Source organism: Mixophyes fleayi, chromosome 7 (genome assembly GCF_038048845.1).
Source record: "Mixophyes fleayi isolate aMixFle1 chromosome 7, aMixFle1.hap1, whole genome shotgun sequence".
NCBI classification, from domain to species: Eukaryota; Metazoa; Chordata; class Amphibia; order Anura; family Limnodynastidae; genus Mixophyes; species Mixophyes fleayi.
In genome coordinates this window covers 39,214,967-39,241,331 of record NC_134408.1, presented here as the reverse complement: position 1 = coordinate 39,241,331, position 26,365 = coordinate 39,214,967, and the positions used below count along the sequence as shown (strand labels likewise).

Sequence of the window (26,365 nt, the reverse complement as noted above, 5' to 3'; positions counted from 1 at the left end):
GGAATCAAGTAATCAACAAAAGTTGGGACACCTGTAGGAATTGTTTACGACTATGAAGGCTTAATGTACTTCCATTATGCAGAACAGCTGTTCCTTGAGAAGACCATTTAATATAACTTTGAAATGTATATTATTTTTAGTTTTTGGTAACCTAAACTTTTTCTTGTAACCTCTAGCTCTTTATCACTTACCTTTGTACCATTTCAGGTTATTCACTGGTCTTGAATTACTTAAATTTCAATAAAAACTGAAAGATGGGGGTTTGTAAAACATTTGGCTGGGAGTGTTTATTTTAATTAAATGAAATAGACATTATTGCTTCTGAGTACTGATTTTGATATCAGTACATTGCAATATATAAAACCAAGATTTAGGTATTGTACAGTAAATGTAACCTTAAAATTATTGCCTAAACAGTAAATTGGCCCAGTGCTCACGATTTGAGGCTGGATTGGGGATAATACAATACCCCTCTATGTCTGGATGGTTGTGTTTTTTTCTGACTGCTGACCTGGTGCCTGCGTGGCCAGTGAAAATTAATGGCCTACCTGCTTCTCATGGTTCCATTGTGGGGTGCAGTGACAAAGATAGCCTGTAGCCCAGTTGTGGATCCCTACCTTCCTCCATGGAACTGGAAGGGAATGGGGTTTAAATAGTGCCCTCTGAACCTTTGTTCTGGGACCCTATAAAATGGGGTGGTGCATTGCTTAAGCCTAGGTAAAACAATAAAGAGGTCTATTCATTGCTGAGATAATACGTTTTAATAGAGGGGAAGTGACAACATTTTTTATGTAATATAAAGCTGTATTGTAATTATTGTTATATGTTGCATTGTAATTATTACTTTAAATATAAAATACATAGTCAAATTTTTCTTACCTTTACTGTATTTTGGAGTAGAAGCTGTAGTGATGATAGTATCTGTAGAAACAAAACAGAGCAACAATATGATAAAATAGTTGACCATTTTAATAGTATTATTTTAATATTTAATTATGTAATCTTAACCCTGTATAAGTTGTTTCATTGGATGATTTAAACGCTAGGAGCATTAATCTACATATGTAGCCAAAGTTATTCCAGAGTTATATCTTAGGCTTTCCCAGATACTGTAGCTCAGTATGTGTTCTTTTTACCAAAGGGCGAAAAAACCTATTGCCGACATAAACACCCAGAGCACTTTATCACATCATTCTATGCATCAAAGGGATTGCCACCTGCGATAAGTATCTCTTTACATGGGGAAGCTTATTAAAAAAGCATTCAACCAGTACTTGTAATGCTACAATATCAGTTCTGTAATGCTTTCATGCTCTAATGCTAGAATAAAGTATTTTTTTTAATGCAGTAGTGTTGAAAAAATATTTAATTATTATATATTCTATATACTGTTGTTTGTGTTTCTTTTTATAATACTTATTTTAACATTTTTAAACAACAAGTCTGGGCTTTTAGTTGCATTGTACATGCACAGGTTAGCAACCCGACTTACGCATTCGCACAACTTCAGAGATGCTGGATGTTAGGTATTGCTGCACTGGTCTAAGATCTTTAAGACAGTTGAGTAACCCTCATTCATTGATTTGAAGCCTACCATATTGTCTTTTTCTTCGAAGGTAGATCTGCCATAGGTTGTAGGTAAGTTTCAGTTCATTATCTTGCTGTAGGATGAACCCCTGACCAATTAAGGGTAGACCAGAGAGATCTGCATGGCGTTGCAAAATGCTGTGGTACCCATTTTGGTAAAGGGCGCCAGTCACTCCGTGCAAGTCGCTAAATGTGGACCCAGCAAAAAAAAGTCCCAGACCATGAGCCTTTCTCCTGTTTGTTTGACAGTTGGTATCACAGACTGAGAAACCATAATTTTGTCTACTCGACTGCATGATGAACCGAAGATTTCATCTTATGATTCATCAGTCCATCAGACCTTCTTCCAATCTTCAATAGTCCACTAGCAGTGCTTCATGGCCCAGGCAAATGTATTTTTCTTATTTTGCCATCCTAGCATTGGCTGTCTTACTGCTTCTCGAACTATCAAACCTGCAGCTGGAAGTCTTCACAGTTGAAACTGAGACTTGCTTACTTCAACCACTGTTTAGATGCGGTTGAAGCTGTTGTCCTGTGAGCCACCTATCTGCTACAACTGTGCCTATACTTTGTATGTGGTAGCAGTACTTAAAATCCACCAGAGGCGCTGCTGTTCTGTCCCTGAACTTTACACCATGCCTGTAGGAGTTAATCTCCTTACCTGATTAGAACTGCACATGTCTCACAGCTTCAAATACCTGCCTCAATCTGTGCTCTGTGCAGTTCATCGTTTATACCTGGCGGCTGCTTGTCTCCTGTTTATCCCTGTTCCAGTTTTGCTTTGCTGCTGTCTGATCTCCTGTTGTGACCCTCTGACTGATTAGCGGACACTGCTTGTTTGCCTGTGGCCTTGACCTTTGCCTGATTACTGGACTATGATTGTTTACTTGTGACCCTTACCTTTGCCTGGCAAATGGATTCTGCTTGAACTCTTGTTGCCTTGACCTCTGCCTGGTCACTGGACTTAGCTAGTCTGTTTGCATCCCTAGACTGCCTTATGACTCTGGCAATCTGGAATCCTGATCCCTGCCTTCTTAGTCTGGAGCCTCGTGCCTCCTGGCAATTGGGTAACTCAATATACTTGTTCCTGCATTTAAACTGTATTTGTCATTGCTTGAAACCTGTTGCTTCTGTGAACTATTCATGCCATTCATCACACCTGTTCATATTCAATACACTTGTTCCTGCATTTAAATTGTATTTGTCATTGCTTGGAACATGTTGCTTCTGTGGACTATTCCTGCCATTCATCAAACATGTTCATATTTGTGTATTGGAGTATACCTGTTTATTCTGCTACCTGAAATCTGCATATTCCAAGAACTCAATCCATCTTCACATATTTTGACTAAATAAAGACACTTGGTTTTTGCACTGCTATTGCCGTGTCCTGAGTTCACAATCATAACACTATCACACAAGCTGTTGACTCTCAGAAAACTTGTCTTCTGATTCTGTGGCTTTGGGTCTGCCAGATCTTTTTCTGACCGCGTTTCTTCCCATTTTCAAATGCCTTTTGACGGTGTAGAAAACTGTTCTTGCCAACACCTTGGCTTCCTTTGCAATTTTTCTAAAGGATAGACCTATGGTTTTAAGTGTTATAATTATGTGTTCATCTTCCTTTGTTAATTGCCTTTTTTTTGTCTTTCTGATAGCAATATACTACTACCCACAGTACAATATTGTCCAAATAATGCTTCAGAGGGTGTAATAAGAAGCTGTTTCAACACTGCATTTATACAGACAGGGGTTTGGAATCAAGTAATCAACAAAAGTTGGGACACCTGTAGGAATTGTTTACAACTATGAAGGCTTAATGTACTTCCATTATGCAGAACAGCTGTTCCTTGAGAAGACCATTTTATATAACTTTGAAATGTATAGTATTTTTAGTTTTTGGTAACCTAAACTTTTTTTTGTAACCTCTAGCTCTTTATCACTTACCTTTGTACCACTTCAGGTTATTCACTGGTCTTGAATTACTTAAATTTCAATAAAAACTGAAAGATGGGGGTTTGTAAAACATTTGGCTGGGAGTGTTTATTTTAATTAAATGAAATAGACATTATTGCTTCTGAGTACTGATTTTGATATCAGTACATTGCAATATATAAAACCAAGATTTAGGTATTGTACAGTAAATGTAACCTTAAAATTATTGCCTAAACAGTAAATTGGCCCAGTGCTCACGATTTGAGGCTGGATTGGGGATAATACAATACCCCTCTATGTCTGGATGGTTGTGTTTTTTTCTGACTGCTGACCTGGTGCCTGCGTGGCCAGTGAAAATTAATGGCCTACCTGCTTCTCATGGTTCCATTGTGGGGTGCAGTGACAAAGATAGCCTGTAGCCCAGTTGTGGATCCCTACCTTTTTCCATGAAAATGGCAGGGAATGGGGTTTAAATTAGGGATGAGCGCGCTCGGATTTCTGAAATCCGAGCCCACCCGAACGTTGCGGATCCGAGTCGGATCCGAGACAGATCCGGGTATTGGCGCCAAATTCAAAAGTGAAACTGAGGCTCTGACTCATAATCCCGTTGTCGGATCTCGCGATACTCGGATCCTATAAATTCCCCGCTAGTCGCCGCCATCTTCACTCGGGCATTGATCAGGGTAGAGGGAGGGTGTGTTAGGTGGTCCTCTGTGCTGTTTAGTTCTGTGCTGTTTAGTTCTGTGCTGTGCTGTGCTGTTTAGTGCTGTGCTGTGCTGTGCTGTGCTGTGCTGTGCTGTGCTGTGATGTGCTGTGCTGTGCTGTGTTCTGCAGTATCAGTCCAGTGGTGCTGTGTGCTGTGCTCTGTCCTTCTGAGGTCAGTGGTGCTGCTGGGTCCTGTGCTGTGTCCTGTTCAGTCCAGTGGTGCTGTGTCCTGTGCTCTGTGCTTCTAAGGGCATAGTTATTTCCCCAATATTCCCCTGTGTTTAAAAAAATAAAAAAAAGTTTTTTTAAAAAATACCAAAAACTACTTTAATATTTTTTAATTACCACAAAATTTTCACAACCAATCCTGCAGTATAAGCCCATTGGTACTGCAATATTACCAAGTTCACACATTCAGCAGTAAAAGTCCAGTGGTACTGCAATATTACAAAGTTTACACATTCTGCAGTATCAGTCCAGTGGTGCTGTGTCCTGTGCTCTGTCCTGCTGAGTTCCGTAGTGCTGCTGGGTCCTGTGCCGTGTCCTGTTCAGTCCAGTGGTGCTGTGTCCTGTGCTCTGTGCTTCTAAGGGCATAGTTATTTCCCCATTATTCCCAAGTTTTTAAAAAATAAAAAAAAAGTAAAAAATAATAAAAAATTTAAAAAAAAAAAAATATATAATAATTATAACCAAATTTGCAAAACCAATCCAGCATTATAAGTCCATTGGTACTGCAATATTACCAAGTTCACACATTCTGCAGTATCAGTCCAGTGGTGCTGTGTCCTGTGCTCTGTCCTGCTGAGTTCCGTAGTGCTGCTGGGTCCTGTGCCGTGTCCTGTTCAGTCCAGTGGTGCTGTGTCCTGTGCTCTGTGCTTCTAAGGGCATAGTTATTTCCCCACTATTCCCAAGTTTTTTAAAAATAAAAAAAAAGTAAAAAAAAAATAAAAATAAAAATAAAAAAATATATATAATAATTATAACCAAATTTGCAAAACCAATCCAGCAGTATAAGTCCATTGGTACTGCAATATTACCAAGTTCACACATTCTGCAGTATCTTGTGCTACATATAATGGAGACCAAAAATTTGGAGGATAAAGTAGGGAAAGATCAAGACCCACTTCCTCCTAATGCTGAAGCTGCTGCCACTAGTCATGACATAGACGATGAAATGCCATCAACGTCGTCTTCCAAGCCCGATGCCCAATCTCGTAGTACCGGGCATGTAAAATCCAAAAAGCCCAAGTTAAGAAAAAGTAGCAAAAAGAGAAACTTAAAATCATCTGAGGAGAAACGTAAAGTTGCCAATATGCCATTTACGACACGGAGTGGCAAGGAACGGCTTAGGCCCTGGCCCGTGTTCATGACTAGTGGTTCAGCTTCACCCACGGATCTTAGCCCTCCTCCTCCTCCCCCCCCCTACAAAAAATTGAAGAGAGTTATGCTGTCAGCAACAAAACAGCAAACAACTCTGCCTTCTAAAGAGAAATTATCACAAATCCCCAAGGCGAGTCCAAGGGTGTTGGTGGTTGTCAAGCCTGACCTTCCCATCACTGTACGGGAAGAGGTGGCTCGGGAGGAGGCTATTGATGATGTAGCTGGCGCTGTGGAGGAACTTGATGATGAGGATGGTGATGTGGTTATTGTAAATGAGGCACCAGGGGGGGAAACAGCTGATGTCCATGGGATGAAAAAGCCCATCGTCATGCCTGGTCAGAAGACCAAAAAATGCACCTCTTCGGTCTGGAGTTATTTTTATCCAAATCCAGACAACCAATGTATGGCAATATGTAGCTTATGTAAAGCTCAAATAAGCAGGGGTAAGGATCTTGCCCACCTAGGAACATCCTCCCTTATACGTCACCTGAATAACCTTCATAGTTCAGTGGTTAGTTCAGGAACTGGGGCTAGGACCCTCATCGGTACAGGGACACCTAAATCCCGTGGTCCAGTTGGATACACACCAGCAACACCCTCCTCGTCAACTTCCTCCACAATCTCCATCAGATTCAGTCCTGCAGCCCAAGTCACCAGCCAGACTGAGTCCTCCTCAATACGGGATTCATCCGAGGAATCCTGCAGCGGTACGCCTACTACTGCCACTGCTGCTGTTGCTGCTGTTAGTCGGTCATCTTCCCAGAGGGGAAGTCGTAAGACCGCTAAGTCTTTCACCAAACAATTGACCGTCCAACAGTCGTTTGCCATGACCACCAAATACGATAGTAGTCACCCTATTGCAAAGCGTATAACTGCGGCTGTAACTGCAATGTTGGTGTTAGACGTGCGCCCGGTGTCCGCCATCAGTGGAGTGGGATTTAGAGGGTTGATGGAGGTATTGTGTCCCCGGTACCAAATCCCCTCGAGATTCCACTTCACTAGGCAGGCGATACCAAAAATGTACAGAGAAGTACGATCAAGTGTCCTCAGTGCTCTTAAAAATGCGGTTGTACCCACTGTCCACTTAACCACGGACATGTGGACAAGTGGTTCTGGGCAAACGAAGGACTATATGACTGTGACAGCCCACTGGGTAGATGCATCCCCTTCCGCAGCAACAGCAACAGCTGCATCAGTAGCAGCATCTACAAAATGGCTGCTCATGCAAAGGCAGGCAACATTGTGCATTACAGGCTTTAATAAGAGGCACAACGCTGACAACATATTAGAGAAAATGAGGGAAATTATCTCCCAGTGGCTTACCCCACTTAGACTCTCATGGGGATTTGTGGTGTCAGACAATGCCAGTAACATTGTGCGGGCATTAAATATGGGCAATTTCCAGCACGTCCCATGTTTTGCCCACACCATTAATTTGGTGGTGCAGCATTACCTCAAGAGTGACAGGGGTGTGCAGGAGATGCTTGCGGTGGCCCGCAAAATTGCTGGACACTTTCGGCATTCAGCCAGTGCCTACCGCAGACTAGAGGCACATCAAAAAAGCTTGAACCTGCCCTGCCATCACCTCAAACAAGAGGTTGTGACGCGCTGGAACTCCACCCTCTATATGCTGCAGAGGATGGAGGAGCAGCAAAAGGCCATTCAGGCCTACACAGCCACCTACGACATAGGCAAAGGAGTGGGGATGCGCCTGAGTCAAGCGCAGTGGAGACTGATTTCCGTGTTGTGCAAGGTTCTGCAGCCATTTGAACTTGCCACACGAGAAGTCAGTTCCGACACTGCCAGCTTGAGTCAGGTCATTCCCCTGATCAGGCTGTTGCAGAAGCAGCTGGAGAAAGTGAGGGAGGAGCTGGTAAGCCATTGCGATTACAGCAAGCATGTAGCTCTTGTGGATGTAGCCCTTCGTACGCTTTGCCAGGATCCGAGGGTGGTCACTCTTTTAAAGTCAGAGGAATACATTCTGGCCACCGTGCTCGATCCTCGGTTTAAAGCGTATGTTGTGTCTCTGTTTCCGGCGGACACAAATCTACAGCGGTGCAAAGACCTGCTGGTCAGGAGATTGTCCTCTGAAGAGGACCGTGACATGCCAACAGCTCCACCCTCATTTTCTTCCACATCTATGGCTGCGAGGAAAAAGCTCAGTTTTCCCAAAAGAGGCACTGGCGGGGATGCTGATAACATCTGGTCCGGACTGAAGGACCTGCCAACCATTGCAGACATGTCTACTCTCGCTGCATTGGATGCTGTGACAATAGAAAAAATTGTGGATGATTACTTTGCTGACACCATCCAAGTAGACATGTCAGACAGTCCATATTGTTACTGGCAGGAAAAAAAGGCAGTTTGGAAGCCCCTGTACAAACTGGCTCTATTTTACCTGAGTTGTCCCCCCTCCAGTGTGTACTCGGAAAGAGTTTTTAGTGCAGCGGGGAACCTGGTCAGTGAGCGGCGAAGGAGGTTGCTTCCTCACAACGTTGAAAAAATGATGTTTATAAAAATGAATAATCAATTCCTCAATGAAGTACAGCACTGCCCTCCAGATACTACAGAGGGACCTGTGGTTGTGGAGTCCAGCGGGGACGAATTGATAATGTGTGATGAGGAGGAAGTACACACTGTAGGGGGAGAGGAATCAGAGGTTGAGGATGAGGACGACATCTTGCCTCAGTAGAGCCTGTTTAGTCTGTACAGGGAGAGATGAATAGCTTTTTTGGTGTGGGGGCCCAAACAAACCAATCATTTCAGTCAAAGTTGTTTGGTAGGCCCTGTCGCTGAAATGATTGGTTTGTTAAAGTGTGCATGTCCTATTTCAACAACAGACCTCTCAACTGCAGCTCATCCCTCCTCTGCGGGGATAATGTCTCCTGTGCTCTGACACGTCACTCTGTGTACTCTCAGCCTCAGGATCTGACACTACAGCTACCATGCCTCTTGTAGCAGCCCTCACTCCAGGGCCTCTTCCATGTGCAGTGTCCCCCTCTCTCTTGGGTTCACTATAGTGGCATGGAGTTCTCCCCCTCATCCAGGGCACACATTCCTTGCCCTGGCTCAGTCACCACGCTCAGACTTCCAGGCAATGCTGGGGGAGCCTGGGAGCTTCCACCCCAGGTCCCCAGCTACAACTCTCCTCTCCTGTGTCTTCTCTCTCTTTCTGACACTTTAAAGATCGTGCCTTTAAATGAAAAAGTCAGTCTTCATTGCACGACTATGTGCAAGTGCAACAGGGACATTTTTTTGGGTTTACAAAGTCAAACAATAACACTACGACCCTGTCTGTCTGGGGTCTGTCAATGACGAATTGTCTGGAGCATGTTTTGAGGAGGTATTGTGGCCCCGGTATCAAATTGGGTACTGGGGCCACCCCACTATGCAGTCCAGATACTTGTTTGGTGGAATTCCGACACGTGGAGGGTTTTTTAATTATATTGTGGCCTCGGTACCAAATTGTGTACCGGGGCCACCACACTACGCAGTCAAGATACTTGTTTGGTGGAATTCAGACCAGTTGAGGGTTTTATTATTATATTGTGTGGACCACTCTATCTATACCACACTACAACTCTATACCACTCTATTTCCTACTTTAATTCTATTTAATTCTATTTCCTACTTTAATTCTATTACTAATTAATTAACATAAAGAGGAACAAAAAAAACCAATTTTACCAAAAGTATAATATGACTTAGACTTACAAACACTACACTTGAAAGATCGTGCCTTTAAATGAAAAAGTAAGTCTTCATTGCACGACTATGTGCAACAGGGACAGTTTTTTTCTTTACAAAGTCAACTAATAACACTTGGACCCTGTCTGTCTTTAACATACTTGATGGGATCTCAATGACGAATTGTCTGTAGCATGTTTGGAGGAGGTATTGTGGCCCCGGTATCAAGTTGGGTACCGGGGCCACCCCACTACGCAGTCCAGATACTTGTTTGGTGGAATTCTGACACGTGGAGGGTGTATTTATTTTATTGTGGCCCCGGTATCAAATTGGGTACCGGGGCCACCCCACTACGCAGTCCAGATACTTGTTTGGTGGAATTCTGACACGTGGAGGGTGTATTTATTTTATTGTGGCCCCGGTATCAAATTGGGTACCGGGGCCACCCCACTACGCAGTCCAGATACTTGTTTGGTGGAATTCTGACACGTGGAGGGTGTATTTATTTTATTGTGGCCCCGGTATCAAATTGGGTACCGGGGCCACCCCACTACGCAGTCCAGATACTTGTTTGGTGGAATTCTGACACGTGGAGGGTTTTTTAATTATATTGTGGCCTCGGTACCAAATTGTGTACCGGGGCCACCACACTACGCAGTCAAGATAGATAGATGCGTATCATAGATAAAGTACATTCAGTGGTGTGGGGCAAATTGAAAAATATTCAAAATGCACTGACATTATCAAAAACAAGAGGTTGTCACACGCTAAAACTCCAACATGTATATGATGGAGAGGATGGAGGAGCAGCCGTATGTGTAGTGTAATGCAGACCTGTTGAAGGTTTTTTATATATTTTATTGTGGTGCCCAGTGCCCACTCCTCTAGGCAGTCCAGGTACATTTATTGGTGCGATTCATAAAAGTTCAGGGTTTTTAATATATTGTGGTGACCCACTCCTCTACGCAGTCCAGGTACATTTATTGGTGCGAATCATAAAAGTTCAGGGTTTTTAATATATCTTGTGGTGACCCACTCCTCTACGCAGTCCAGGTACATTTATTGGTGCGAATCAAACAAGTTGATGGTTTTCTTATTATATATATTGTGGTGACCCACTCCTCTACGCAGTCCAGGTACATTTATTGGTGCGAATCAAACAAGTTGATGGTTTTCTTATTATATATATTGTGGTGACCCACTCCTCTACGCAGTCCAGGTACATTTATTGGTGCGAATCAAACAAGTTGATGGTTTTCTTATTATATATATTGTGGTGACCCACTCCTCTACGCAGTCCAGGTACATTTATTGGTGCGATTCATAAAAGTTCAGGGTTTTTAATATATTGTGGTGACCCACTCCTCTACGCAGTCCAGGTACAATTATTGGTGCGAATCATAAAAGTTCAGGGTTTTTAAGATATTGTGGTGACCCACTCCTCTACGCAGTCCAGGTACAATTATTGGTGCGAATCATAAAAGTTCAGGGTTTTTAAGATATTGTGGTGACCCACTCCTCTACGCAGTCCAGGTACAATTATTGGTGCGAATCATAAAAGTTCAGGGTTTTTAAGATATTGTGGTGACCCACTCCTCTACGCAGTCCAGGTACAATTATTGGTGCGAATCATAAAAGTTCAGGGTTTTTAAGAAATTGTGGTGACCCACTCCTCTACGCAGTCCAGGTACAATTATTGGTGCGAATCATAAAAGTTCAGGGTTTTTAAGATATATTGTGGTGACCCACTCCTCTACGCAGTCCAGAAAGATACCTTTTTGCAACGTTTTGGACTAATAACTATATTGTGAGGTGTTCAGAATACACTGTAAATTAGTGGAAATGCTTGTTATTGAATGTTATTGAGGTTAATAATAGCCTAGGAGTGAAAATAAGCCCAAAAACTTGATTTTTAAACTTTTTATGTTTTTTTCAAAAAAAATCCGAATCCAATACCTTAAATCCGAACCGAGACCTTTCGTCAAGTGTTTTGCGAGACAAATCCGAACCTCAAAAATAACGAAAATCAAGATCCAAAACACAAAACACGAGACCTCAAAAGTCGCCGGTGCACATCCCTAGTTTAAATAGTGCCCTCTGAACCTTTGTTCTGGGACCCTATAAAATGGGGTGGTGCATTGCTTAAGCCTAGGTAAAACAATAAAGAGGGCTATTCATTGCTGAGATAATACGTTTTAATAGAGGGGAAGTGACAACATTTTTATGTAATATAAAGCTGTATTGTAATTATTGTTATATGTTGCATTGTAATTATTACTTTAAATATAAAATACATAGTCAAATTTTTCTTACCTTTACTGTATTTTGGAGTAGAAGCTGTAGTGATGATAGTATCTGTAGAAACAAAACAGAGCAACAATATGATAAAATAGTTGACCATTTTAATAGTATTATTTTAATATTTAATTATGTAATCTTAACCCTGTATAAGTTGTTTCATTGGATGATTTAAACGCTAGGAGCATTAATCTACATATGTAGCCAAAGTTATTCCAGAGTTATATCTTAGGCTTTCCCAGATACTGTAGCTCAGTATGTGTTCTTTTTACCAATGGGTGAAGAAACCTATTGCCGACATAAACACCCAGAGCACTTTATCACATCATTCTATGCATCAAAGGGATTGCCACCTGCGATAAGTATCTCTTTACATGGGGAAGCTTATTAAAAAAGCATTCAACCAGTACTTGTAATGCTACAATATCAGTTCTGTAATGCTTTTATGCTCTAATGCTAGAATAAAGTATTTTTTTTAATGCAGTAGTGTTGAAAAAATATTTAATTATTATATATTCTATATACTGTTGTTTGTGTTTCTTTTTATAATACTTATTTTAACATTTTTAAACAACAAGTCTGGACTTTTAGTTGCATTGTACATGCACAGGTTAGCAACCCGACTTACGCATTCGCACAACTTCAGAGATGCTGGATGTTAGGTATTGCTTCACTGGTCTAAGATCTTTAAGACAGTTGAGTAACCCTCATTCATTGATTTGAAGCCTACCATATTGTCTTTTTCTTCGAAGGTAGATCTGCCATAGGTTGTAGGTAAGTTTCAGTTCTTTATCTTGCTGTAGGATGAACCCCTGACCAATTAAGGGTAGACCAGAGAGATCTGCATGGCGTTGCAAAATGCTGTGGTACCCATTTTGGTAAAGGGCGCCAGTCACTCCGTGCAAGTCGCTGAATGTGGACCCAGCAAAAAAAAGTCCCAGACCATGAGCCTTTCTCCTGTTTGTTTGACAGTTGGTATCACAGACTGAGAAACCATAATTTTGTCTACTCGACTGCATGATGAACCGAAGATTTCATTTTATGATTCATCAGTCCATCAGACCTTCTTCCAATCTTCAATAGTCCACTAGCAGTGCTTCATGGCCCAGGCAAATGTATTTTTCTTATTTTGCCATCTTAGCATTGGCTGTCTTACTGCTTCTCGAACTGTCAAACCTGCAGCTGGAAGTCTTCACAGTTGAAACTGAGACTTGCTTACTTCAACCACTGTTTAGATGCGGTTGAAGCTGTTGTCCTGTGAGCCACCTATCTGCTACAACTGTGCCTATAATTTGTATGTGGTAGCAGTACTTTAAATCCACCAGAGGCGCTGCTGTTCTGTCCCTGAACTTTACACCATGCCTGTAAAGGTTAATCTCCTTACCTGATTAGAACTGCACATGTCTCACAGCTTCAAATACCTGCCTCAATCTGTGCTCTGTGCAGTTCATCGTTTATACCTGGCGGCTGCTTGTCTCCTGTTTATCCCTGTTCCAGTTTTGCTTTGCTGCTGTCTGATCTCCTGTTGTGACCCTCTGACTGATTAGCGGACACTGCTTGTTTGCCTGTGGCCTTGACCTTTGCCTGATTACTGGACTATGATTGTTTACTTGTGATCCTGACCTTTGCCTGGCAAATGGATTCTGCTTGAACTCTTGTTGCCTTGACCTCTGCCTGGTCACTGGACTTAGCTAGTCTGTTTGCATCCCTAGACTGCCTTATGACTCTGGCAATCTGGAATCCTGATCCCTGCCTTCTTAGTCTGGAGCCTCGTGCCTCCTGGCAATTGGGTAACTCAATATACTTGTTCCTGCATTTAAACTGTATTTGTCATTGCTTGAAACCTGTTGCTTCTGTGAACTATTCATGCCATTCATCACACCTGTTCATATTCAATACACTTGTTCCTGCATTTAAATTGTATTTGTCATTGCTTGGAACATGTTGCTTCTGTGGACTATTCCTGCCATTCATCAAACATGTTCATATTTGTGTATTGGAGTATACCTGTTTATTCTGCTACCTGAAATCTGCATATTCCAAGAACTCAATCCATCTTCACATATTTTGACTAAATAAAGACACTTGGTTTTTGCACTGCTATTGCCGTGTCCTGAGTTCACAATCATAACACTATTCATCCTACAGCTCTGCCCTCTCACTCGCTAAACAATCTTTCTTTAAATCCCTCATCTCTTCCCAGTCCTCTAACCCCCGCCGCCTCTTTGCCACCTTTAGCACTCTCCTGGCCCCCTCCCCTCCCCCCACCCCCTCCTCCCTGACTGCCTCTGATTTCGCCTCCTTCTTCTCCTCTAAAATCGAGGCCATCCGACTTGAAATCTCCTCCTCCACTCTCTCTTCCACCCCTCCCACTCTTCTGTCCTCCCCCCCCAACCACCTTCCCCTCCACTCCTTCCGTCCCACCACCGGCGAGGAAGTCCACTCTCTCATTTTATCATCCCCCCCCACTACCTGCCCCCTGGATCCCATCCCCTCCCACCTTCTTCGCTCCCTTTCCCCCACCACCTGCTCCCACCTCGCTCACCTCTTTAATCTCTCCCTCTCCACTGGCATCTTCCCCTCCTCCTTCAAACATGCTCTCGTATCCCCCATTCTTAAGAAACCTAATCTCGACTCCACTTCTCTCTCGAACTATCGCCCCATATCTCTTCTCCCATTTGCCTCCAAAATTCTTGAGAGGCTCGTCTGCAGCCAACTCACCTCCTACCTTTCTGAATACTCCCTCCTTGATCCTCTCCAGTCTGGTTTCCGCCCCCTCCACTCCACTGAAACTGCCCTGGCTAAAGTCACCAATGACCTCCTCTCTGCAAAAGCCAGGGGCCACTTCTCCCTTCTCATCCTCCTTGACCTCTCTGCAGCCTTTGACACCGTTGACCACCCCCTCCTCCTTCACACCCTCCAGTCTTTCGGCCTCTCCGGCCCAGTCCTGTCCTGGTTCACCTCTTACCTTACTCACCGTTCCTTCTCTGTCACCACCTCTGGGTCTCTCTCCCCCCCATCCACCCTTCCAGTCGGGGTCCCTCAGGGCTCTGTTCTGGGACCCTTACTCTTCTCTCTATACACCTCCTCCCTGGGTGAACTCATCAGCTCCTTCGGCTTCAGCTACCACCTTTACGCTGACGACACTCAACTATACCTCTCCTCTCCTGATCTCTCTCCCTCCCTCCTCTCTAGGGTGTCCGCCTGCCTCTCTGCCATCTCCTCCTGGATGTCCTCTCGATTCCTCAAACTTAACCTTGCCAAAACTGAGCTCATAGTTTTTCCTCCCTCTCATACCCCATCCCCTTCTGACCTCTCCATCACTGTCGACAACACCTCTATCTCCCTTGTCCCCCAACTTCGCTGCCTTGGTGTCATCCTCGACTCCTCTCTCTCCTTTGGCCCCCACATCCTCTCTCTTGCTAAATCCTGCCGCTTCCAGCTGCGCAACATCGCTCGCATCCGGCCCTTCCTCTCCCAAGATGCCACCAAATGCCTTATCCACTCTCTGATCATCTCCCGCCTGGACTACTGCAACCTCCTCCTCACTGGCCTCCCCCACTCTCATCTCGATCCCCTTCGATCCGTCCTTAACGCTGCAGCTAGGCTTATTTTCCTCTCTCGCCGCTCCTCTTTTGTCTCCCCCCTCTACCTAGCCCTTCACTGGCTCCCATTCCCCTTCAGAATCCTCTTTAAGCTCCTCACACTCACCTACAAGGCCCTCGCCAACTCCACTGCGCCCTACATCTCCACCCTCCTCTCTATTCATGCTCCATCCCGCCCTCTCCGTTCTGCCTCTGACCGTCGCCTCTCTTCCCCCCTTATAACCTCCTCCCACGCGCGTATCCAAGACTTCGCCCGCGCTGCCCCCCTCCACTGGAACAAGCTCCCTCCCTCCATCAGAACTTCCCCTAATCTATCCAGCTTCAAACGGGCCCTAAAAACCCACCTTTTTCTTAAAGCCTTTCTGTCTCCCACTTAACTTCCTACCTTATCTTCTGCCTCTGTCCCCCTACTCTCCCTCTCTCCCCTGCGTCTCTCTGTCTGTCCACCCCTCCCCTTAGATTGTACGCTCCTCTGAGCAGGGCCATCTCTCCTCCTGTTTCCACCACTTCTAACTCTGCTCTCCAGCTACTTAGCCCTCCTTCTCAAAGGTCCTCCACCCCACATCCACTTTCGCTCCCTCCTCCCCCTGGGGGTCTCCCTGTCTTCCACGCCCCCCTTCTTGGGCCCTGTCATTTTCGGATCCTCCCTCCCCCTTCCCCGCCCTCTCTAGCTGTGCATTGAGCGTACTGAGTTGCTGTGTTTACTGTACTGTGCTGTCTCCCATTGTATTGTGATTTTGTTTGTCTCTGTACGGCGCTGCGGATGCCTTGTAGCGCCTTATAAATAAATATTAATAATAATAATAATATCACACAAGCTGTTGACTCTCAGAAAACTTGTCTTCTGATTCTGTGGCTTTGGGTCTGCCAGATCTTTTTCTGACCGCGTTTCTTCCCATTTTCAAATGCCTTTTGACGGTGTAGAAAACTGTTCTTGCCAACACCTTGGCTTCCTTTGCAATTTTTCTAAAGGATAGACCTATGGTTTTAAGTGTTATAATTGTGTGTTCATCTTCCTTTGTTAATTGCCTTTTTCTTGTCTTTCTGATAGCAATATACTACTACCCACAGTACAATATTGTCCAAATAATGCTTCAGAGGATGTAATAACAAGCTGTTTCAACACTGCATTTATAAAGACAGGGGTTTGTAATCAAGTAATCAACAAAAGTTGGGACACCTGTAGGAATTGTTTACAACTATGAAGGCTTAATGTACTTCCATTATGCAGAACAGCTGTTCCTTGAGAAAACCATTTTATATAACTTTTAAATGTATAGTATTTTTAGTTTTTAGTAACCTAAACTTTTTTTTGTAACCTCTAGCTCTTTATCACTTACCTTTGTACCACTTCATCATCATCATCATCATTTATTTATATAGCGCCACTGATTCCGCAGCGCTGTACATACCACTTCAGGTTATTCACTGGTCTTGAATTACTTAAATTTCAATAAAAACTGAAAGATGGGGGTTTGTAAAACATTTGGCTGGGAGTGTTTATTTTAATTAAATGAAATAGACATTATCGCTTCTGAGTACTGATTTTGATATCAGTACATTGCAATATATAAAACCAAGATTTAGGTATTGTACAGTAAATGTAACCTTAAAATTATTGCCTAAACAGTAAATTGGCCCAGTGCTCACGATTTGAGGCTGGATTGGGGATAATACAATACCCCTCTATGTCTGGATGGTTGTGTTTTTTTCTGACTGCTGACCTGGTGCCTGCGTGGCCAGTGAAAATTAATGGCCTACCTGCTTCTCATGGTTCCATTGTGGGGTGCAGTGACAAAGATAGCCTGTAGCCCAGTTGTGGATCCCTACCTTTTTCCATGGAACTGGCAGGGAATGGGGTTTAAATAGTGCCCTCTGAACCTTTGTTCTGGGACCCTATAAAATGGGGTGGTGCATTGCTTAAGCCTAGGTAAAACAATAAAGAGGGCTATTCATTGCTGAGATAATAGGTTTTAATAGAGGGGAAGTGACAACATTTTTATGTAATATAAAGCTGTATTGTAATTATTGTTATATGTTGCATTGTAATTATTACTTTAAATATAAAATACATAGTCAAATTTTTCTTACCTTTACTGTCTTTTGGAGTAGAAGCTGTAGTGATGATAGTATCTGTAGAAACAAAACAGAGCAACAATATGATAAAATAGTTGACCATTTTAATAGTATTATTTTAATATTTAATTATGTAATCTAAACCCTGTATAAGTTCTTTCATTGGATGATTTAAACGCTAGGAGCATTAATCTACATATGTAGCCAAAGTTATTCCAGAGTTATATCTTAGGCTTTCCCAGATACTGTAGCTCAGTATGTGTTCTTTTTACCAAAGGGCGAAGAAACCTATTGCCGACATAAACACCCAGAGCACTTTATCACATCATTCTATGCATCAAAGGGATTGCCATCTGCGATAAGTTTCTCTTTACATGGGGAAGCTTATTAAAAAAGCATTCAACCAGTACTTGTAATGCTACAATATCAGTTCTGTAATGCTTTCATGCTCTAATGCTAGAATAAAGTATTTTTTTAATGCAGTAGTGTTGAAAAAATATTTAATTATTATATATTCTATATACTGTTGTTTGTGTTTCTTTTTATAATACTTATTTTAACATTTTTAAACAACAAGTCTGGGCTTTTAGTTGCATTGTACATGCACAGGTTAGCAACCCGACTTACGCATTCGCACAACTTCAGAGATGCTGGATGTTAGGTATTGCTTCACTGGTCTAAGATCTTTAAGACAGTTGAGTAACCCTCATTCATTGATTTGAAGCCTACCATATTGTCTTTTTCTTCGAAGGTAGATCTGCCATAGGTTGTAGGCAAGTTTCAGTTCTTTATCTTGCTGTAGGATGAACCCCTGACCAATTAAGGGTAGAACAGAGAGATCTGCATGGCGTTGCAAAATGCTGTGGTACCCATTTTGGTAAAGGGCGCCAGTCACTCCGTGCAAGTCGCTGAATGTGGATCCAGCAAAAAAAAAGTCCCAGACCATGAGCCTTTCTCCTGCTTGTTTGACAGTTGGTATCACAGACTGAGAAACCATAATTTTGTCTACTCGACTGTATGATGAACCGAAGATTTCATCTTATGATTCATCAGTCCATCAGACCATCTTCCAATCTTCAATAGTCCACTAGCAGTGCTTCATGGCCCAGGCAAATGTATTTTTCTTATTTTGCCAACTTAGCATTGGCTGTCTTACTGCTTCTCGAACTGTCAAACCTGCAGCTGGAAGTCTTCACAGTTGAAACTGAGACTTGCTTACTTCAACCACTGTTTAGATGCGGTTGAAGCTGTTGTCCTGTGAGCCACCTATCTGCTACAACTGTGCCTATACTTTGTATGTGGTAGCAGTACCTAAAATCCACCAGAGGCGCTGCTGCTCTGCCCCTGAACGTTACACTATGCCTGTAGGAGTTAATCTCCTTACCTGATTAGAACTGCACATGTCTCACAGCTTCAAATACCTGCCTCAATCTGTGCTCTGTGCAGTTCATCGTTTATACCTGGCGGCTGCTTGTCTCCTGTTTATCCCTGTTCCAGTTTTGCTTTGCTGCTGTCTGATCTCCTGTTGTGACCCTCTGACTGATTAGCGGACACTGCTTGTTTGCCTGTGGCCTTGACCTCTGCCTGATTACTGGACTATGATTGTTTACTTGTGACCCTGACCTTTGCCTGGCAAATGGATTCTGCTTGAACTCTTGTTGCCTTGACCTCTGCCTGGTCACTGGACTTAGCTAGTCTGTTTGCATCCCTAGACTGCCTTATGACTCTGGCAATCTGGAATCCTGATCCCTGCCTTCTTAGTCTGGAGCCTCGTGCCTCCTGGCAATTGGGTAACTCAATATACTTGTTCCTGCATTTAAACTGTATTTGTCATTGCTTGAAACCTGTTGCTTCTGTGAACTATTCATGCCATTCATCACACCTGTTCATATTCAATACACTTGTTCCTGCATTTAAATTGTATTTGTCATTGCTTGGAACATGCTGCTTCTGTGGACTATTCCTGCCATTCATCAAACATGTTCATATTTGTGTATTGGAGTATACCTGTTTATTCTGCTACCTGAAATCTGCATATTCCAAGAACTCAATCCATCTTCACATATTTTGACTAAATAAAGACACTTGGTTTTTGCACTGCTATTGCCGTGTCCTTAGTTCACAATCATAACACTATCACACAAGCTGTTGACTCTCAGAAAACTTGTCTTCTGATTCTGTGGCTTTGGGTCTGCCAGATCTTTTTCTGACAGCGTTTCTTCCCATTTCCAAATGCCTTTTGACGTGTAGAAAACTGTTCTTGCCAACACCTTGGCTTCCTTTGCAATTTTTCTGAAGGATAGACCTATGGTTTTAAGTGTTATAATTGTGTGTTCATCTTCCTTTGTTAATTGCCTTTTTCTTGTCTTTCTGATATCAATATATTACTACCCACAGTACAATATTGTCCAAATAATGCTTCAGAGGATGTAATAACAAGCTGTTTCAACACTGCATTTATACAGACAGGGGTTTGGAATCAAGTAATCAACAAAAGTTGGGACACCTGTAGGAATTGTTTACGACTATGAAGGCTTAATGTACTTCCATTATGCAGAACAGCTGTTCCTTGAGAAGACCATTTTATATAACTTTGAAATGTATATTATTTTTAGTTTTTGGTAACCTAAACTCTTTTTTGTAACCTCTAGCTCTTTATCACGTACCTTTGTACCATTTCAGGTTATTCACTGGTCTTGAATTACTTAAATTTCAATAAAAACTGAAAGATGGGGGTTTGTAAAACATTTGGCTGGGAGTGTTTATTTTAATTAAATGAAATAGACAATTTTGCTTCTGAGTACTGATTTTGATATCAGTACATTGCAATATATAAAACCAAGATTTAGGTATTGTACAGTAAATGTAACCTTAAAATTATTGCCTAAACAGTAAATTGGCCCAGTGCTCACAATTTGAGGCTGGATTGGGGATAATACAATACCCCTCTATGTCTGGATGGTTGTGGTTTTTTTTGACTGCTGACCTGGTGCCTGCGTGGCCAGTGAAAATTAATGGCCTACCTGCTTCTCATGGTTCCATTGTGGGGTGCAGTGACAAAGATAGCCTGTAGCCCAGTTGTGGATCCCTACCTTCCTCAATGGAACTGGAAGGGAATGGGGTTTAAATAGTGCCCTCTGAACCTTTGTTCTGGGATCCTATAAAATGGGGTGGTGCATTGCTTAAGCCTAGGTAAAACAATAAAGAGGGCTATTCATTGCTGAGATAATAGGTTTTAATAGATGGGAAGTGACAACATTTTTTATGTAATATAAAGCTGTATTGTAATTATTGTTATATGTTGCATTGTAATTATTACTTTAAATATAAAATACATAGTCAAATTTTTCTTACCTTTACTGTCTTTTGGAGTAGAAGCTGTAGTGATGATAGTATCTGTAGAAACAAAACAGAGCAACAATATGATAAAATAGTTGACCATTTTAATAGTATTATTTTAATATTTAATTATGTAATCTAAACCCTGTATAAGTTGTTTCATTGGATGATTTAAACGCTAGGAGCAATAATCTACATATGTAGCCAAAGTTATTCCAGAGTTATATCTTAGGCTTTCCCAGATACTGTAGCTCAGTATGTGTTCTTTTTACCAAAGGGCGAAGAAACCTATTGCCGACATAAACACCCAGAGCACTTTATCACATCATTCTATGCATCAAAGGGATTGCCATTTGCGATAAGTTTCTCTTTACATGGGGAAGCTAATTAAAAAAGCATTCAACCAGTACTTGTAATGCTACAATATCAGTTCTGTAATGCTTTCATGCTCTAATGCTAGAATAAAGTATTTTTTTAATGCAGTAGTGTTGAAAAAATATTTAATTATTATATATTCTATATACTGTTGTTTGTGTTTCTTTTTATAATACTTATTTTAACATTTTTAAACAACAAGTCTGGGCTTTTAGTTGCTTTGTACATGCACAGGTTAGCAACCCGACTTACGCATTCGCACAACTTCAGAGATGCTGGATGTTAGGTATTGCTGCACTGGTCTAAGATCTTTAAGACAGTTGAGTAACCCTCATTCATTGATTTGAAGCCTACCATATTGTCTTTTTCTTCGAAGGTAGATCTGCCATAGGTTGTAGGTAAGTTTCAGTTCATTATCTTGCTGTAGGATGAACCCCTGACCAATTGAGGGTAGACCAGAGAGATCTGCATGGTGTTGCAAAATGCTGTGGTACCCATTTTGGTAAAGGGCGCCAGTCACTCTGTGCAAGTCACTGAATGTGGATCCAGCAAAAAAAGTCCCAGACCATGAGCCTTTCTCCTGCTTGTTTGACAGTTGGTATCACAGACTGAGAAACCATAATTGTGTCTATTCGACTGTATGATGAACCGAAGATTTCATCTTATTATTCATCAGTCCATCAGACCTTCTTCCAATCTTCAATAGTCCACTAGCAGTGCTTCATGGCCCAGGCAAATGTATTTTTCTTATTTTGCCATCTTAGCATTGGCTGTCTTACTGCTTCTCGAACTGTCAAACCTGCAGCTGGAAGTCTTCACAGTTGAAACTGAGACTTGCTTACTTCAACCACTGTTTAGATGCGGTTGAAGCTGTTGTCCTGTGAGCCACCTATCTGCTACAACTGTGCCTATACTTTGTATGTGGTAGCAGTACCTAAAATCCACCAGAGGCGCTGCTGTTCTGCCCCTGAACTTTACACCATGCCTGTAAAGGTTAATCTCCTTACCTGATTAGAACTGCACATGTCTCACAGCTTCAAATACCTGCCTCAATCTGTGCTCTGTACAGTTCATCGTTTATACCTGGCGGCTGCTTGTCTCCTGTTTATCCCTGTTCCAGTTTTGCTTTGCTGCTGTCTGATCTCCTGTTGTGACCCTCTGACTGATTAGCGGACACTGCTTGTTTGCCTGTGGCCTTGACCTCTGCCTGATTACTGGACTATGATTGTTTACTTGTGACCCTGACCTTTGCCTGGCAAATGGATTCTGCTTGAACTCTTGTTGCCTTGACCTCTGCCTGGTCACTGGACTTAGCTAGTCTGTTTGCATCCCTAGACTGCCTTATGACTCTGGCAATCTGGAATCCTGATCCCTGCCTTCTTAGTCTGGAGCCTCGTGCCTCCTGGCAATTGGGTAACTCAATATACTTGTTCCTGCATTTAAACTGTATTTGTCATTGCTTGAAACCTGTTGCTTCTGTGAACTATTCATGCCATTCATCACACCTGTTCATATTCAATACACTTGTTCCTGCATTTTAAATTGTATTTGTCATTGCTTGGAACATGTTGCTTCTGTGGATTATTCCTGCCATTCATCAAACATGTTCATATTTGTGTATTGGAGTATACCTGTTTATTCTGCTACCTGAAATCTGCATATTCCAAGAACTCAATCCATCTTCACATATTTTGACTAAATAAAGACACTTGGTTTTTGCACTGCTATTGCCGTGTCCTGAGTTCACAATCATAACACTATCACACAAGCTGTTGACTCTCAGAAAACTTGTCTTCTGATTCTGTGGCTTTGGGTCTGCCAGATCTTTTTCTGACAGCGTTTCTTCCCATTTCCAAATGCCTTTTGACGGTGTAGAAAACTGTTCTTGCCAACACCTTGGCTTCCTTTGCAATTTTTCTAAAGGATAGACCTATGGTTTTAAGTGTTATAATTGTGTGTTCATCTTCCTTTGTTAATTGCCTTTTTCTTGTCTTTCTGATAGCAATATATTACTACCCACAGTACAATATTGTCCAAATAATGCTTCAGAGGGTGTAATAACAAGCTGTTCCAATACACACAGGGGTTTGGAATCAAGTAATCAACAAAAGTTGGGACACCTGTAGGAATTGTTTACAACAACTATCAAGGCTTAATGTACTTCCATTATGCAGAACAGCTGTTCCTTGAGAAGACCTTTATATATAGCTTTGAAATGTATATTATTTTTATTTTTTGCTAACCTAAACTTTTTTTTTTACCTTTAGAATTTTACCAATTACCTTTCTACCATTTCAGGTAATTCATTGGTCTTGAATTGCTTAAATTTCAATAAAAACTGAAAGATGGGGGTTTGTAAAACTTTTGGCAGGGAGTATTTATTTTAATTAAAAAAAAAGTAGACATTATTGCTTTTGAGTACTGATTTTGATATCAGTACATTGCAATATATAAAACCAAGATTTAGCTATTGAACAGTAAATGTAACTTTAAAAATATTACCTAAATGGTAAATTGGCCAAGGATTCAAGGTTTGAGGCTGGTTTGGGGATAATACAATACCCCTCTATGTCTGGATGGTTTATGTTTTCTGACTGCTGACCTGGTGCCTGCGTGGGCAGTGAAAATGAATGGCCTACCTGCTTCTCATGGTTCCATTGAGTGGTGCAGTGACAAAGATAGCCTGTAGCCCAGTTGTGAATCCCTACCTTCCTCCATGGAGGTGGCAGTGCACTGGGTTTAAATGGTGCCCGCTGAACCTTAGTTCTGGGACCCTATAAAATGGGGTGGTGCATGATTTAAGCCTAGGTAAAAGAATAAAAATGTTCTGAGGGCTATTCATTGCTGAGATAATAGGTTTTATTAGGGGGGAGTGACAACATTTTTATGTAATCTGTCAAAGTAATAATTAACAAAAACCCTATATTACTAATTTGTTCAATAGAATGAACCAATGAACTTGAATTTTGTTTGTGTGCTTTTAAGAGAATGGAAAAAAACACATATTACATACGTGTTTTTAGTAAATTTCCATTATTGCACAATTCATGAACAAAACAACATGTTATGTAATTGCCGGATATGGCCAAAGAAATATTGGTCAAGATGTCCCATCCAATAAGAACATGTCATATTGCCAGCAGTGATGTAAGCTGGGAAGGTGTGTTTTAAAGAAAAAGGAGTAACATATTCTATAAAAGAATGAGTTAATGAAATATAGGGTGTCAATTGGCATTTGAGACCCTGGGCATATGTCTGCTTCGTCCAGTAGGGCTGAATCTATGTATAATATCATTTTAATAATAAACTATAGAATTATTATATAAATCTTATACAAATCCAAAGCTGTATTGTAATTATTGTTATAAATTGCATTGTAATTATTACTTTAATTATAAAATATATAATCAAATTGTTCTTACCAGCACTGTCTTCTGGAGCAGAAGCTGTAGTGATTATAGTATCTGTAGAAACAAAACAGAGCAACAATATGATAAAATAGTTAACTATTTTAATAGTATTATTTTAACATTTAATAATATAATCTAAACCTGTATAAATGGTTACATTGGATGACTTAAACACTAGGAGCACTAATCTACATATGTAGCCAGAGTTATTCCAGAGCTATATCTTAGGCCTTCCCAGATACTGTAACTCACTATGTGTTCTTTGATTCCAAGGGCAAAGAAACCTATTACTGACTAAAACACCCAGAGCACTTTATCACATTACCCTATAAATCGAAGGGATTACCGTCTGCGATAAGTTTCTCTTTACATGAGGAAACTTAATAAAAAAAAACATTGCACCAGTACTTGTAATGCTACAATACCTGTTCTGTAATGCTCTCATGCTATAATTCTAGAATGAAGCATTTGTTTTTAAAGCAGTAGTGTTTTTTCTGACTGCTGACCTGGTGCCTGTGTGGCCAGTGAAAATGAATGGCCCACCTGTTTCTCATGGTTCCATTGAGGGGTGCAGTGACAAAGATAGCCTATAGCCTAGTTGTGGAACCCTACCTTCTACCATGGAAGTGGCAGTGGATGGGGTTTAAATGGTGCCCTCTGAACCTTAGTTCTGGGACCCTATAAAATGGGGTGGTGCATGACTTAAGCCTAGGTAAAAGAATAAAAATGTTCAGAGGGATATTCATTGCTGAGATAATAGGGTTTAATAGGGGGAAGTGACAACATTTTTATGTAATCCAAAGCTATATTGTAATTACTGTTACATGTTGCAGTGTAATTATTACTTTAATTATAAAATATATAATCAAATTGTTCTTACCAGCACTGTCGTCTGGAGCAGAAACTGTAGTGATTATAGTATCTGTAAAAACAGAGCAACAATTTGATAAAATAGTTAACTATTGTAATAGTATTATTTTAACATTTAATAATATAATCTAAACCTGTATAAATTATTTCATTGGATGACTTAAACACTAGGATCACTAATCTACATATGTAGCCAGATTTAATCCAGAGCTATATCTCAGGCTTCCTAGATACTGTAGCTTAGTATGTGTTCTTTGTATCAAGGGGCGAAGAAACCTTTTGCGACAAAAACACCCAGAGCACTTTATCACATCACCCTATACATCAAAGGGATTACCATCTGCGATAAGTTTCTCTTTACATGAGAAAACTTAATAAAAAAAACATTGCACCAGTGCTTGTAATGCTATAACTGTTCTGTATTGCTCTCATGCTATAATGCTAGAATAAAGCATTTTTTTTTAAAGCAGTAGTGTTGAAAAAATATTTAATTATTATATATTCTACATACTGTTGTTTCTTTCTGCGTTTCTTTTTATAACTCTTATTTTAACATTTTTAAACAACAAGTCTGGGCTTTAAGTTGCATTGTACATGCACAGGTTGGCAACCCGACCTATGCATTAGCACAATTTCAGAGATGCTGTACGTTAGCTATTACTGCACTGGTCTAAGATGTTTAAGACAGCTGAGTAACCCTCATTCCATGATTTGAAGACTACCATATTGTCTTTTTATTCGAAGGTAGATCTGCCATAGGTTGTAGGTAAGTTTCAGTTCATTATCTTGCTGTAGGATGAATCCCTGACCAAATGAGTGTAGTCCAGAGAGATCTGCATGGTGCTGCAAAATGCTGTGGTACCCATTTTAGGAAAGGGTGCCCGTCACTCCGTGCAAGTCGCTGAATGTGGATCCAGCAAAAAGTCCCAGACCATCACGCTGCCTCCTCCATGACTGACAGATGGTATCACAGACTGAGAAACCGTCAATTTATCAACTCGACAGCATGAACAGCAGATTTCACCTTATGATTCATCAGTCCATCAGACCTTCTTCCAGTCTTCAGTAGTCCACTAGCAGTGCTTCATGGCCCTGGCAAGC

At 41.4% G+C, this 26,365-nt stretch overlaps 1 protein-coding gene across 1 annotated transcript in view; it reads right to left on the bottom strand.

Annotated features, from left to right (window-relative positions):
* LOC142098674 (uromodulin-like) overlaps positions 1-26,365 on the bottom strand; it is a 43,557-nt gene that overhangs the window by 6,154 nt on the left and 11,038 nt on the right. Inside the window, exons 9-12 of the mRNA XM_075181500.1 lie at positions 25,275-25,316; positions 24,407-24,448; positions 20,625-20,666; positions 17,286-17,327 (exon numbers count right to left, since the gene is read on the bottom strand). Of these exons, the coding sequence (XP_075037601.1) occupies positions 17,286-17,327; positions 20,625-20,666; positions 24,407-24,448; positions 25,275-25,316 (168 nt within the window). The remainder of the gene's footprint in view (positions 1-17,285; positions 17,328-20,624; positions 20,667-24,406; positions 24,449-25,274; positions 25,317-26,365) is intronic.